General features: G+C 39.6%; 1 protein-coding gene across 1 annotated transcript in view; it reads right to left on the bottom strand.

The window, feature by feature from the left end:
* KCNB2 (potassium voltage-gated channel subfamily B member 2) overlaps nucleotides 1-13,311 on the bottom strand; it is a 184,637-nt gene that overhangs the window by 155,994 nt on the left and 15,332 nt on the right. Inside the window, exon 2 of the mRNA XM_030237505.2 lies at nucleotides 10,956-11,640. Coding sequence (XP_030093365.1) covers nucleotides 10,956-11,534 — 579 coding nt within the window. The 5' untranslated portion in view covers nucleotides 11,535-11,640. The remainder of the gene's footprint in view (nucleotides 1-10,955; nucleotides 11,641-13,311) is intronic.

Here is a 13,311-nt window from a genome sequence, read left to right as displayed (position 1 = left end):
CAGGGGTGCTGTTTGTCTATGGCACAGCACTGAAGAACTGCTCCTCCATCCATCATCACTTGGTTGGAATAAGGAAGGATTGCCATGTGTGCTCCTGCAGCAAACTGATCTGCCAGAGGGATCCAGGACTGGAACACGTGCAAGTTGCTCCCCCTCTCAGGAACACTCGAGTTCAGCCTAGTTCCCAAGGGATAACACTCCTTTTCACACAATTTGAATATGAGAAAAGGTGCAGAGCCTTTGAATGTTTTATTCCCATCTTCCATTTTAAAAATGGAGGGGGCAAAGGCATCACAGAGATTTGCAGTTGTGCCTCCTGCTCACAGGGACCCGGGTTCTCCTGCTGATTTTCAGCTTGGCTTCACAAGCAGGAGACATCTGTGCCTGCCCCGTGCCCTTTCCAGCTGCCTCCTGCCTTCCAGTAAGGCCCTGGGGGAGGATGCCTCCATGAAAGGTAGAGGAAGCCTCCATGAAAGCAGCAAAACCCTCCTAATAACTGCACTCACTTAACCACCTCTCTGTCACACACAGCCTCCTTGTCAGGAACATGGGCTTAGGTAAGGGCTGGTTTTGTTTTTAAATCCAGTTAGAGAGGAAACTGATGCTGGAGTTGGAAATGCTGAAGTTACATTAATCTGAATCATTACTGCTGAAATGCTTCAGACATGTTATCAGAGATTCAGTGCAATAATGGATATTTCTAAGATTAGGTTTTTCCTTTCAATTTCATACCCGCCTAAACTAAAAAATTTGTTTTCAATTAACAACAGAAATCAGACTGAGAGGGGACACCTGTGAGTCAGACATAGCAGCTCTCATCATCAAAGCATCTCATCATCATCAAAGGAAATTAATTTGCTTTCAGAAAAGAAGAGTATTTCAGAAGAGTTTATTCTTCATACAGACATTACTAACATCAGTTGCACAATATTGTAATAAGACTTGTCCCACCATTCTGTGTTAACAAGCACTAAGAATGCTTCCTAAAGAGCACATCTAGCCCTCATCTACTCCCTCTATAATACACTCATCAAGCAAATTATTTTTCAGTCCAAGAGCTCTCATCTCTATCAGCTACTTTAATTAAAAGACCCCCTCTTCAACTTACTTATTTCATCCAAAACTACACATACAAGTATGTAGCAAACTGTGTTGATTCTTCCTAAATTCAACAGACTGAAGGAGCACTGAAAAGCTAAGAAGAATCATTCCCTATAGCACTATTACTGGAGGACCTACAGCATTTTGAGTAAATTTGTCATATGTAGTTTAGAATTAAATCCATGAACACCAACGTCACCATCAGGCAGGGGAATATATCAATCTAAAATGCAGATTACAATAAATTAGTATCAAGTTCACAGAATTATTGACCTCAGTAATGTGTCCATCCTGCTTTAATTCTAAAAAAAGGCTGCAGAGTTCAGTGAAACAGGACTGGCCTCATCCTATGTATTCTTTTAAAATACATATTTTGCCTTTTGTGCTAAATGCAGGTAGCCATAGCCTAAAGAACTTTTAAGTCAATGGTAGTGCTACAACTGAATTCAGGGGCACTAACCAAATTTTTCTGTGCTATCATCTTACAAAAGGAAACTGTATGCACACATGTATAGACCCCAGACCAAGTTACTTTTGGAACAGTTTTTTCAAATAGCATTTAACTCCACAAAAGAATTTATATCAAATTTTTTAAAAGATGACACATGAAAATACAAAAGCTTTGTGAAAGCAACAGAAATGGAAATGAGTTCCCAATTTTTCTCAGGATAAGCCTGTAACACATTTATCAGTCTTCAAAAGACCTGCCTTACCTACTTTGTTTTAGCAATACCCACTGTTCTCCAGAAAAACCTCCCCCAAAGTCAAACACACTTCAGTGAAACAGAATAGACAGATCATCCAAGGATCCTTCAGTAAGCAATCCAAAAGGAGGCTACAGTGCTTGGGAAACAAACTGTGTGAACGTGAGTTTGTAACAACAAAGCTTGATGTCATTTCTGTCTGTCACAGAAATCCAACTGACTGAAAGAGTAGGAAAAATTGAACCATCTCAGGAGTTAGCCAAAAATACCATCCCCAGAAATACATGAAATCACAGCATGTGATTTTACTGTCCCAAAGCAATCCCTTGCAATGGGGCATTCTGCAAGTGGCCAGTGATACCTGAAATGGTCACTGCCACTCAGCTGACCTTGAGATAGCTCTGGCCTGTGCCATACTGGAGCTTTTTAAAGCAATGTTTAACCCTTGTGGCTGCATCAAGGGGGACTCATGGTGGATGACTGAAGCCAGTGAACTCTGGATAACCAATGTGCCCCATCATCCCAGAGTGAAGCTCATTGCTGCCTTGGAAAGGAAAGCTCCCCATTTAAGAGCTGTTTTGTGAAGAATGTCTCTTTTTGGACTTTTAATTATCTTATCTTTTAGAGACGAGGACAGAATAGCTTAGAAAACCCCAGAAGATTTTTTATTAGTTTGGTGAAGCACCAGTTTTTAGGCAGAAGCTTAGGGGAGCACAACATCATTTGTGCATAAAAGATTCTCTGAGGAATGAACTTGAGCCTCAGAGGTCAGGTAAGACTAAACTCAGGAGTTCACCTTTTCATTCAGATAAAAGCTTCCTCAGATTGCAGGTTTGCATCCCATGGCTCCTGTCTTTCCCTGCACTTTATAAGAAATCCTGTATGAATATTTATTTCAAGTAGCTACAAGATGATTTGAAAATTCAGCAAATATGATTCAGGCAGTTTGTAGGCACTTAAATACTGAAAGAAAACTACTGCTCTGATAGCTTCAGCCATCTCACATATCTTATTGATGTGCAATATTGTGAGCAATTTTTTTAAATGGCTCAGCTGTCAGTGTTGTATACACTTGTGTATAGTGTATGTGTAGGATAAACTCCAATAAATCTAAACACTTATTTTGGAAATAAAGGCTAGTTGGTAATATTTAGAATTAATGGTTACAGTGCCAAAGTAATCATGCTTTTCAAAGATAACTTGGCCCCTCTCATGGCTGCTCAAAAACCCCAGAAGAGCTGTCTCAGGTATGGTATGTGGAGTACAGGTACTGCCTCACCTACAATGGTGTAACACTCATGTGGAAAGGATACTGCACATTTATGAAATTACTTAAAATGTAGAACTGTTTTCTGAGTCCAACCTAGTGTAAATCAAATTCACTCATCCCACCTGAAACCCTGGCCTCTTTTCCTGCTTCCCCGAAAAGAGAACGACCAAGGCATGTTAAGAGCAGACTGTGGAGGCTTCATATAAGGGCTGTACTGGGATCCTGTTTTAATCTCAAAGTCACTTGGAAACAGCTGTGCCAGTGTCACTTGCTTGTTTTCAATATTCCCCCAAAGGACCTGGTTTTCAGTGCTATGTGTCAAATATTCACATATCTTCATCAAGTAGAAAACTCATGAGTCTGCCATATGTCATGATAAATACCATGGGGTTTTTTTCTGAAATAAAAAACATGCAACAGTCTGTTTGGCTTCCCAGTCACTTGGGAGCAACTTTCTTCTGTTCTGCATCTTGCAACAAAATCAGAGAGCCAAACAAAGGCCAGTTTGCAGGGGATAATATAGATTTGTTTTGCCTCTTAGATCTACAAAAGCCAGACAGAGCCTGTTTATCCAGACAATCAGATGCAGCCCTTTGTGTCCCATAGATTTAGCCCAGATAATGTTTCACCATTTAATTTATTAGTGTATCTCCCTGACATCTGATTCCTCCCAAATATCTTACATGAGAGAAGACAATACACTGGCAGCTGCTTATAAAAACATGGAACGGAAATGCAACATTTTTAGGACATATGATCTGCCTCTGGGTGGAGGGAAAGGCACAACAGCCTGGTCTGTCCCCTAAGGCATTACCCAGCTTAAGTGACATGTCACAGCTGAAAATCCAGCTCGTGAGATGCCTCTGATTTTGTGAGGGGCATGCTGTAATGCCCAAACCATCACCCTCCTAACCAGAAATACTGCAGGACATATTTTAAAAGATATTTCCAATTTTTGCTACTCCACACTCAATAGATGGTAACAACATAAAAAAAGGATATGATCAGTGGTAAAAGAAGCTGTTGTTGTAGTTAAATTACTCTCCTAAGTTAAATTAAGTTAATTTGCTCTCCTAAATTAGGGAAGCAAGGTGCTGGGGTAAATTGGAATAAATGCTTTCTATCCATTATAGCAAAGGATAGCTGTTCTTCCACAGATGGTACCTGCTGGTAAATCCTGTAATATAATATATTCCAAATATATGATATTTTGGAATATCATATATTCCAAAACCTAGTAGGTTTCTCTGTGCAAAAGCTACTGTGTGATTCTGTGAATGGTGTCACAAGTGCAGGCATATTCTTTTCATTACTGTAAAATTTTGTTTTGCAAAACATTACCAGTTAGATACTATTACCAAATACGAAAAATGGATTTCCCCGATTTTTAAAATAATTATTCTTGCCTTTTTTCCCCCTTTTAACAAGACTCATCATGAATCCCCTTTGATTTTCCTTAATTTATCCATAAAACCACAGTCAGTGAAGCCCCTTTTCACGGCTACAGAAGTTCTGATCCCTTTGTTCATACAGGGAATGGGGATATTCCCTGGTGCCAGTGCTTGATGCCAGTGATGGACTGCTATAAAATGAGTCACTGCATCTTTGCCCTTGGCACTGCTTCCAAAATTTCAGCATCTGTTTTACTGAGAATTAAGTGCCAATAATAAGCAAGTCAGTTCAAAGGACATTTTACTCATTCCAATAGCAGTTTTTAGAAAGTTATTTAATAAGTTTGCACACCACTGATAAAATCTCAGGGCTGAAGGGAACCCACATGTAACTGAGGTACTGAACACCTCTGAAGCAAGACAGATCAGATGGTAGCTGTATTCCCATGACACCTTAAACTGACCAAAAATGCTGAATCATGGGTTACATGATACTTCATATAACAACTGCAAAGAAGGTAAATAATCTTTTAATGACCACCTCAGCAGTGAGCATATGTAATTCCTTCAAACAAAATCAATTAACTACTGCCAGTCTTCTTTGTTCCTTGATATAATATCTATTGAAAAAGCAATAAATTCACTTATCTTTCAAGACATTAAAACACTTGAGTTATTAAATATGAATGACTAGGATCCAATATAATCTCCTTGTCTTACAGTCACATTGACTGACTTTATCGTTTGGCACAAGAAATAACTTCACCTTAAAAGCAAAGAGTGCTAATGAGTCTCCTTGGAAGAAACAATTGTGAAATGAAGACACCTATTTATTACCAGTGACCATTCTCTGTGCCTTACCATAACTTATTTTCAGCAGACAAACTTCTATAAAGTATTGGGAGTAACAATGCAAATGGTATTATTCCTGGTAGTCCATTTGAATAAAGGTTTGTGACAGGATTGCCCCCAAAAATAAATTTAAACCAGAGGTTGGACAGAAGTTAAGCCACAAACCAGCTGGAAAAGAACACTTATCTCCAATGAATATCATGCCCTGAGGTATATCACAACATACCAATAAACTAAGTTTTTCTGAAGTACTTTGAGTGTACATGGTTACCTTCAACCCAAAAGGAGCCAGTAGCATACCATGAATTAGGGTTTACCCCTGAATGAACACTGTGACAATCCAATTTATGAGGACTTGCAAAGGAAAAATGAAGTGTCCTTTATGACACTCAGCTCTGTTCTGGTCATGCATAATGACTCTGCTATTTCCACTAAATCTAAGACCATTTTTAAGCTGCTTTGCAAGGAACAGGCATGAGAGTCAGTGTGAGTGACTCATAAGAGAGTGGAAAGTAAGAATCAGGCCCCTAATGTAAAATAGGTGTCTAGCCTCTCTTGGCAAGTCATTGTGGCAAGCCCAGCCAAAATGCACGTGCAGCTAAATAAATATTGGTGGCCTAAATCTCCTCTGGTGTGCTCCTGCTTTTTTTTTTGCCCACTCCAAAGGAATTTTTTTTTTTCACAAAAGGGATTAGTTACTCAATACTGCACACAAAGTCCTCACAATTTCCAGTCAGGCTTGGGATAATTATACCTTCTGTAATCCACAATCCACTAGTTAGCTGATAAATTAGTATGCTTTTTACAAAGAAGTAATACTCATGTTACAATTTGTAACGCAAACCAACAGAAAAAAAAAACCCTGAAAACTAACCCAAAGAAAGACAGAAATCAATAAAATAAGGAAAAATCAGCCATGCAGTGAAACAAACAGAATCAACAGAGAACACTTTCAGCCCTATCAGGTTTCACTTCAAATAAAGCAAACCCCATACTGCAGAAACACAAAGGCCAATGTTTTACCCTTCTGTGTATGTACATCAACAGGGGTTATGCAAAAATTCAAGGACAGAATGTGACTGAATATAATTTTTTAAATTACTTTGTACTACCTTTTATACTTGATCAGTTACTAGTCACACTGAGTATGATGTAAATATTCATATGAGAAAAAATAACTTGCATAAGAAAGAACTGTAGAATCAATCACAATCAATTGCATCTTAGTTATATTCAAAGGGGCAGCATGGGATACAAAGCAGAAATTGGAAAATCTCAGTGATATTTGTTGATAATGTTACTGTAAGGTAATTAAAATACTCTTGAAGATGAAAGGTGGTAAGTCACTATCAGATATCTTTAGACAGACATAGGGTCTTTATTACTCCTGGATATTCCACTTATTTCTTGCTTCATTCACTCTATATTTACAGTAAAACATCTCGACTAGAAACATTCCATATTTACTTAGGATTTAGCCCAAAAGAGTTTTATCAGTATTAAAAAACAGAGAAAATAATCAGGCTATTGGGCCCAATAAGCAAGAATGAAAGGAAGAGCTCATGCATTAATGCTTTGAATGACATCCTAAATGTATGGGTTCATTTGATTGACACTGATTCCAAAGTAAGGCTCCTTTGATTTTGAGAGCACTGCACCAAACAATACACCTCAGACACAGCTGACAAGGCGTCAGCTCAGTTCAACAAGGTGCTGAACCATAAACACTGATGCAATCCAGCTGCACAAAGTTCACATCTGACTGAAGTCAGTGCTCATTCTGGTATCTGTTGAGGACTTTTATACTACTGACAGGTTGGTCAGAGCTGCTGCTGCACTAAGGAAGCTGTTATAGGTCCAGCAGCTGCAAATGGAAGACTAAATTATGACTGATAGCATAAGTAAAATATATATATTTTAAGACAGTTTTCACAAACTACTGGTTACACAATAAGTATAAATAAATGCCTGGTCTAAAAACTCAGATGTTATTCTGGACCAAGGAATGCCAGACACATACAAACTCTGTGGTTTGGGGACTAGGCTTTGGGACTTCTCTGGGATGTAAAATATGCAAAATTCCTGTCCTTCATAAATCCCAGCGCTGCTTCTCATTCCACAGCACTGTACATGTCTGAAATGGCTGGACTTCTGCACATCTTTATCTTAATCCTTCTTAAAAAGCTTATGAATGAGAGCACTGGAAAATGGAGGCAAATCCTGTTTTCCTCGGCTGAAATGTCTACTGAATTCACAATTGCCTGCTGAATTCCTGGGAAGAGGACTAAGCAAGAATAGCTGTGCCTCTAATATGGTTATTGGTGACTGAGATGAGGTGCACATCTGCATTTACTAAATTAAAAAAACTCAAAAAGTTAAGTGTGTCTGTACTATGCAACAGTACTTGACCTATAATATTCCTTTTTTTACTGGCTAAACATAGTTTTAATTTCTTGCCACACATTATTCTTGCTTTCTCCTATTGATTGTGGCAAATCCTGTAAAATACATGCTGCTCATTCACTGTCACCTTGTTCTGTCTCACCTTGCTGAAGTCAGTGGCAAACCTTCACTGACCTCGAAAGGAGCAGGATTTGTCCTGAGATGCCTAATCCAAAGCAGGACTCCCTCTTAATTCAGTAAGCTTTGGATCAGACCTAGAAGGGTTCTTAGCAGAATCAAGAAGTGGCAAGACACAGTCACATATCAAAACCACATCCGAGTATTTATCTCACATTTCTAATCTTTGATGTGAAAGGGATTAAAAAGCAAGCTGCTCCTGTCAACTGCTCAGATGCCACACAGGATAGAAATGACTGAACAAGCACCTATAGGATATTTATGCACACTCACATGGTTTCATTTCTTCAAAAGGCAGCTAATATTTGAATTTGAGGCTTATGGCAATATTTCCTCACTTACTCCCCAACTTGCCACTGTCAAAATCCCACCATCCTTTCTACTCCGACAGAGGAAAGAAGATGGTTGTGCCTCTTGTTTCAGGACAAACTAGAAACTTATTTGACCAAGCACAAAAATGAAAAATCTAAAAAAGATGCATTCTAAATACTTCAGACAACACCTTGCCACTGATCCTAACACAGTCTGTTTCAAAGTGCATCCAGCTGATTTCACCATGTCTTGTTTTATGTTACCTAAGGTCAAATGTGTTGTGATGGTCTTTGCTCTCCTTTATGTCATTCAGCCAAGTTTCTGTATCTGTCTGAGCTGCCATGGGCGTATTTGACTATAACTCTGGCTCATATATGTATTTACAGACTGAAGGTGACTAGATAGAGAAACTGACTGCATGAATTATGGTGACTTCTAGCTACCAGAACCACAGAAACCACATCAAATGGCATTAACTTAGACAAAAGGCAATTGAAATAATGAAAATCATTACAACATGTATACAAGTGCAATGTGAAACTCCCTGTAGCAAGAAAGATCTATAACATTGAATCAAATTAGGCCATGAGGGGAAAAGGAAATAAAAAGGTAAAAAATAATTATTTAGACATCTGGGGAAATTGAAGAAACAGCCACATTCATCTGCAAAACCTGAGGAGAAATCTGCTCGGAGTGACCAAAGGGGGATTTTCTTAAAAGCTCAGGGTCAGCCTAACTGTGCAAGTTGTAAGAACAGTTTGATGAATGGCAGGCACTCATGCAAGTTTAACCCTCCTATATTTCTGCATTTATTCAACATGCAAATGAATGAAAGCGAGTCACAGGCACAGAATGTAAAAATCAGTATATTACTTTTGTTTTATTCATCTGCTTCATCTCACCGTGTTGACTCCTACCTAGTCTTAGGAAAACACTAATTAAGCATATGTCTCAAGCCTTAGAGACAACTGCCTTCGTTTCTGTCTATAAAAGAGGAAACATTTCACAAACAAATCTGCCTGCTGGATGTCCCTGCGGCAGTGTTCATGGCCAGGTGATCCCGCAGGCCGCGTGCCGTGTGCTTCAGCAGCGTGGCTCAGACAGGATTTCCTCCTGCCCGCATCCGGGAGGAGAGGTCTCTTATGGAACACACAGGTGACGTTCCAAGGCGTGCAGGACTCAGAAGCTGATCCCTGAGTCCTGCAGGCAGTGCAGAAGCTGTGTCACAGAAGTGCTGGTGGGGGCTGATGGATGTTAGCTTGCACCAGGGGATCACGGTGCGTAACACGGCCTCCCTGAACCCTTTTTGGCAAAACTTAACGCCCATCTGCTTCCCCTCTGCTCTTTCTCCTGGAGAGGAACATATGGCCCAGAATATGTATATTGGAAGCAGAAAATTTATTCATGTAGTTTTCTAAAATATTCTGAATAAATTTATTCATGTAGTTTTTCTAAAATATTCTGAATAATTTCATTTTTCTCCTATAAGCTTTTATTCCACTTACGAACCTTAAATTCTGCCACAACATTTTTTTTAATAAAGTAAGTTCCTTGCTTAAAAAGTTAAGTAGCTCACAATGAAAAATTAATATTAAAAAAAATGTTTATTGTACCTCAATAGTAAGAGTTACTATTGCAAGAAAAATCCTTGCCAGAATTCTCTTTTTTTTTGTCCATTGCAGCATCTATTTAATACTTACCTTGGTCCAAGAACATTGCATCCGATAACAAACAACAAAAGAAAAAATAAAGCCACATTTAAGCTTAAAATGAACATCTAAACATCAAACATTTTAGAGTCATTCACACTGTAGATGAGCTTCCAAAATTTACCTCACAATAATTAGTGCTTCACACCACAAACAGAACAACCTCGAGATGCAAGAAAGTCTTTCTTTTAAATACCAGTACAAACATCTGTGTGTGCAGTCCCATTTTCACAACCAGGGTAAACTTTTCCATTGTATCCGTGAGACTTCAGCCAACTTCCCTGTTTGAAGACAGCAGAACTGGACCCAGGATTCATCTGAATTTTTTCTCACTTCTGACTAAATATATATAAACTTTACACATCTATAAGTGTGTGTGTGTATACATGTATAGAATATACAATTGTTTATATACATATACATGTATACACATAAATATGCATGCATATAAATAAATATATATATATATATATATGCATTAATATTTTAGTATTTTTACACAAAACACTCTAATTCTTGATTGCAAAAATGTAGTATAAGAGAAAACATGCCATTAAAAAACCATGCCAGACCAGCTGATGACCCTTTGACAGCTTATCCAGCACAACCTACCAGACACTGACACACCACATAAGCAGTGCCTGTAATGGGACAAGCAACACTGAAATGGCTGTTTGTCATAACCAAATGCTTTTCTAACAAACTAGTAGATAATGTACTCTGTCTGCATTTTCATTGAAGTGTTTCACATGGAGTCCATTAAGAATCACACAGATGTTTCTCATCACATACAGCAGAAGAAAAGTACAGTACAGTACAGCAGTTGCCTAAAAACAACTGAACTCAACAGGGTTCTTTCTGCTGATTTCAGTGGGTTTAGGACAGATTTGGGTGTTTTCACTCAATGATATGTAGATTTTTAGATTCTTCTTCTTTCTAAATATTTTAGTGGCTGTTGTTTATTCCTACAAGTCAGATGCATGGGTCATGAAACCATTGTCTACTATCTTTGTATTAAGCCTATTGCTTATCCTACCTTTGCTGCAACAGATGAGTTGGGTTTCTCAAGCAAGTCCCAAAGCTTCTTCCTTTTCTCTGGGCAGCAGGTATTATCAAACTCTTCCCCTTCTCTCTCTCGCAATGTCTCTGCCTCCCTCCTCAGTTCCTCATTCATTTGCTCTTTCTTTTGATGGTATCTTGCCTGGCAGCAAGATTCTAAATATATTTCATCAATCCCCCAGTAATCAAGCTCCTGGCCAAAAGAGAGAGCACACATTTCTTCCATCATATGTAGTTTCCCTGTCCTGTAGAAATTCAAAATGGAAGTGAAAGCCCCTGGGTGTCGATCAAAAAAATACTCATTTTCATTCAGGTTATAGTCATCACACACTTCTAGCAGAGATTCATGGGTATTGCAGTCTCTGAGCTTTCCCAATCGTGTCCTTGGAAGTCTGTCCAAAGTCCTCCACAGCACTTCATGGTTGAGTCCACCGACATTTATTTTAACTCTCCGCGAGCAGGCTTTGCTCCTAATGATCTCCACTGGTTCCGGAGGGAGAGAAAGGGTGGACCTTGAAGACTTTTTGGTGATCCCTGGGGGAGCTTTCTCAGCCATTCTGAAAAAGATGAAGTTGTAACACCAGAGTCTGTAGGAAAATTAGCTTGGAGACTATGAATATTTGGGCAGAATCCTCTTCAGACAGACAGCTCCATTCCTGAAGCTAAAAAAGACAAAAAATTAGAATATTGCCAGGTACAATGCATGCCCCAATCTCTCTCTCTTTCCATACTTTCATATGCAGATGAAAATTTAATGATTTTAATTTGCCCTCTTTATAGTGGTACTCTTTGTGCCAATATCCAGAAGCACTGGAACAGCTGGAACAGCTAAGAGCGCTATGCTTAAGCAAAGGAAAAGCTCACTGGAATTCCTGTATTTGTCAAAATCAACTGTTACAATTTGTACAAAGGACTTGTGTGAGAGTCTGTCCGAAATATCACAATTTGCCTCACAACTGTCATTGAGAGACCACTCAGAAGACCCCCTTTGTCCCATTCCTGGTCCTGCAGTGAAAAGTTACCCTCCGAGCCAGGGGCTCTGGGACATGAAAAAATTGCTAAGTTCCTGTTTCCACAGGTGTGTTTTCTGCATGCTACACTGAGCCCAATGAGAAGAAGGGGACACTGTTCCCTTTTCGCCTTGGAAGCTGTCCCACCTCTTGGCCTGGCTAGACTTCTCCTGAGCTTTTGGGCGGACCCCCTCAGAAGACCCCTCACGTTCATCTACAACCACCGTGACAGACACACTGAGATGACAGAAGCCTCTCCATCAGAGAAAATCCCCAGAGAGAAATCCCCATGTGAGAAAGGCCTCCCTCACACTCCCCAAGGACTGGGACTGAAGCCCCCAGCGCGGGGGAGGAGCGCGGGGGAAGGCAAGCTGACCAAAGCAAGATGGATATTGCAGGTGCAGGCACTGGACCAGGAAAACAGTGGCCCTCGCCACTGAGAGATGAACTGTGTGTAGAAGATACAATAGATTCAGTTTTGAAATAATCCCCTTCCCCCTCGATGAGAAGAGTATAATTAGGGTCCAGAATGGACTGCATCACTGAGATCTCCCCAGACGTGACCTGGTGAACCTCTTCGGCTAGACACCGAAGGACCCCCACCATTCTCACATTTGGTAGCTATATACCCTTTCTTTTCTTCCCTTTTATTCCTCATCTTTCCCTTTTTTCCCCAATTCCTCCCCAATGCATTTTTGCTGTAGTTATCTCAATAAAGTGCATTTGTGTTGATTAATACTGCAAAACCCCCTTGTACCGTGTCGGTTTTTTGCACCCTGAGGTCAATCTAAGAACCACCACGAAGCCCGTCCGCAAGGATGGCTCGTGACAACTTGGCTTTTCTCTTTTTTCTTTTATGAATCAGTTTCTGATGCAGCTGTGTTAGCTTAATCTGATTACTTATCTTTTAATGTGCGAGGAGTGCAACTGGAAATATTATAGGAATATCTATAATTAAAGACAGAGGCTAGTCTACCTTTTATTGGAAAATTCAAATTTGGGAGATACTGAAACTGAATAAAACAATCACAGCATATCAAAATCTCCACACCAAACTGCTCCCCTCCTTGTCCCCATTCAAATCTTAGTTTGCTGTATTATTTCATGGGTAAATGTTATTTACCAAACAATTCAAATGCCATCCTGAGAAGTTGTGTTTTTAGCACCACAAGTCTTTTGTGGCCAACTGACCAGTAATACATGTTATTTAGGCAAGGGCTGTGCATACAGCTCTCTGGATCCTCTGCAAGGCTCTTCTCTGGCCCACTCCTCACCTTTTATATTGCTGCAGACATGACTGCATGACAGCAGTCTGTGACCTCA

This window comes from Serinus canaria, chromosome 2 (assembly GCF_022539315.1).
Source record: "Serinus canaria isolate serCan28SL12 chromosome 2, serCan2020, whole genome shotgun sequence".
NCBI lineage: Eukaryota > Metazoa > Chordata > Aves > Passeriformes > Fringillidae > Serinus > Serinus canaria.
This window is presented reverse-complemented; position numbering and strand designations above follow the sequence as displayed.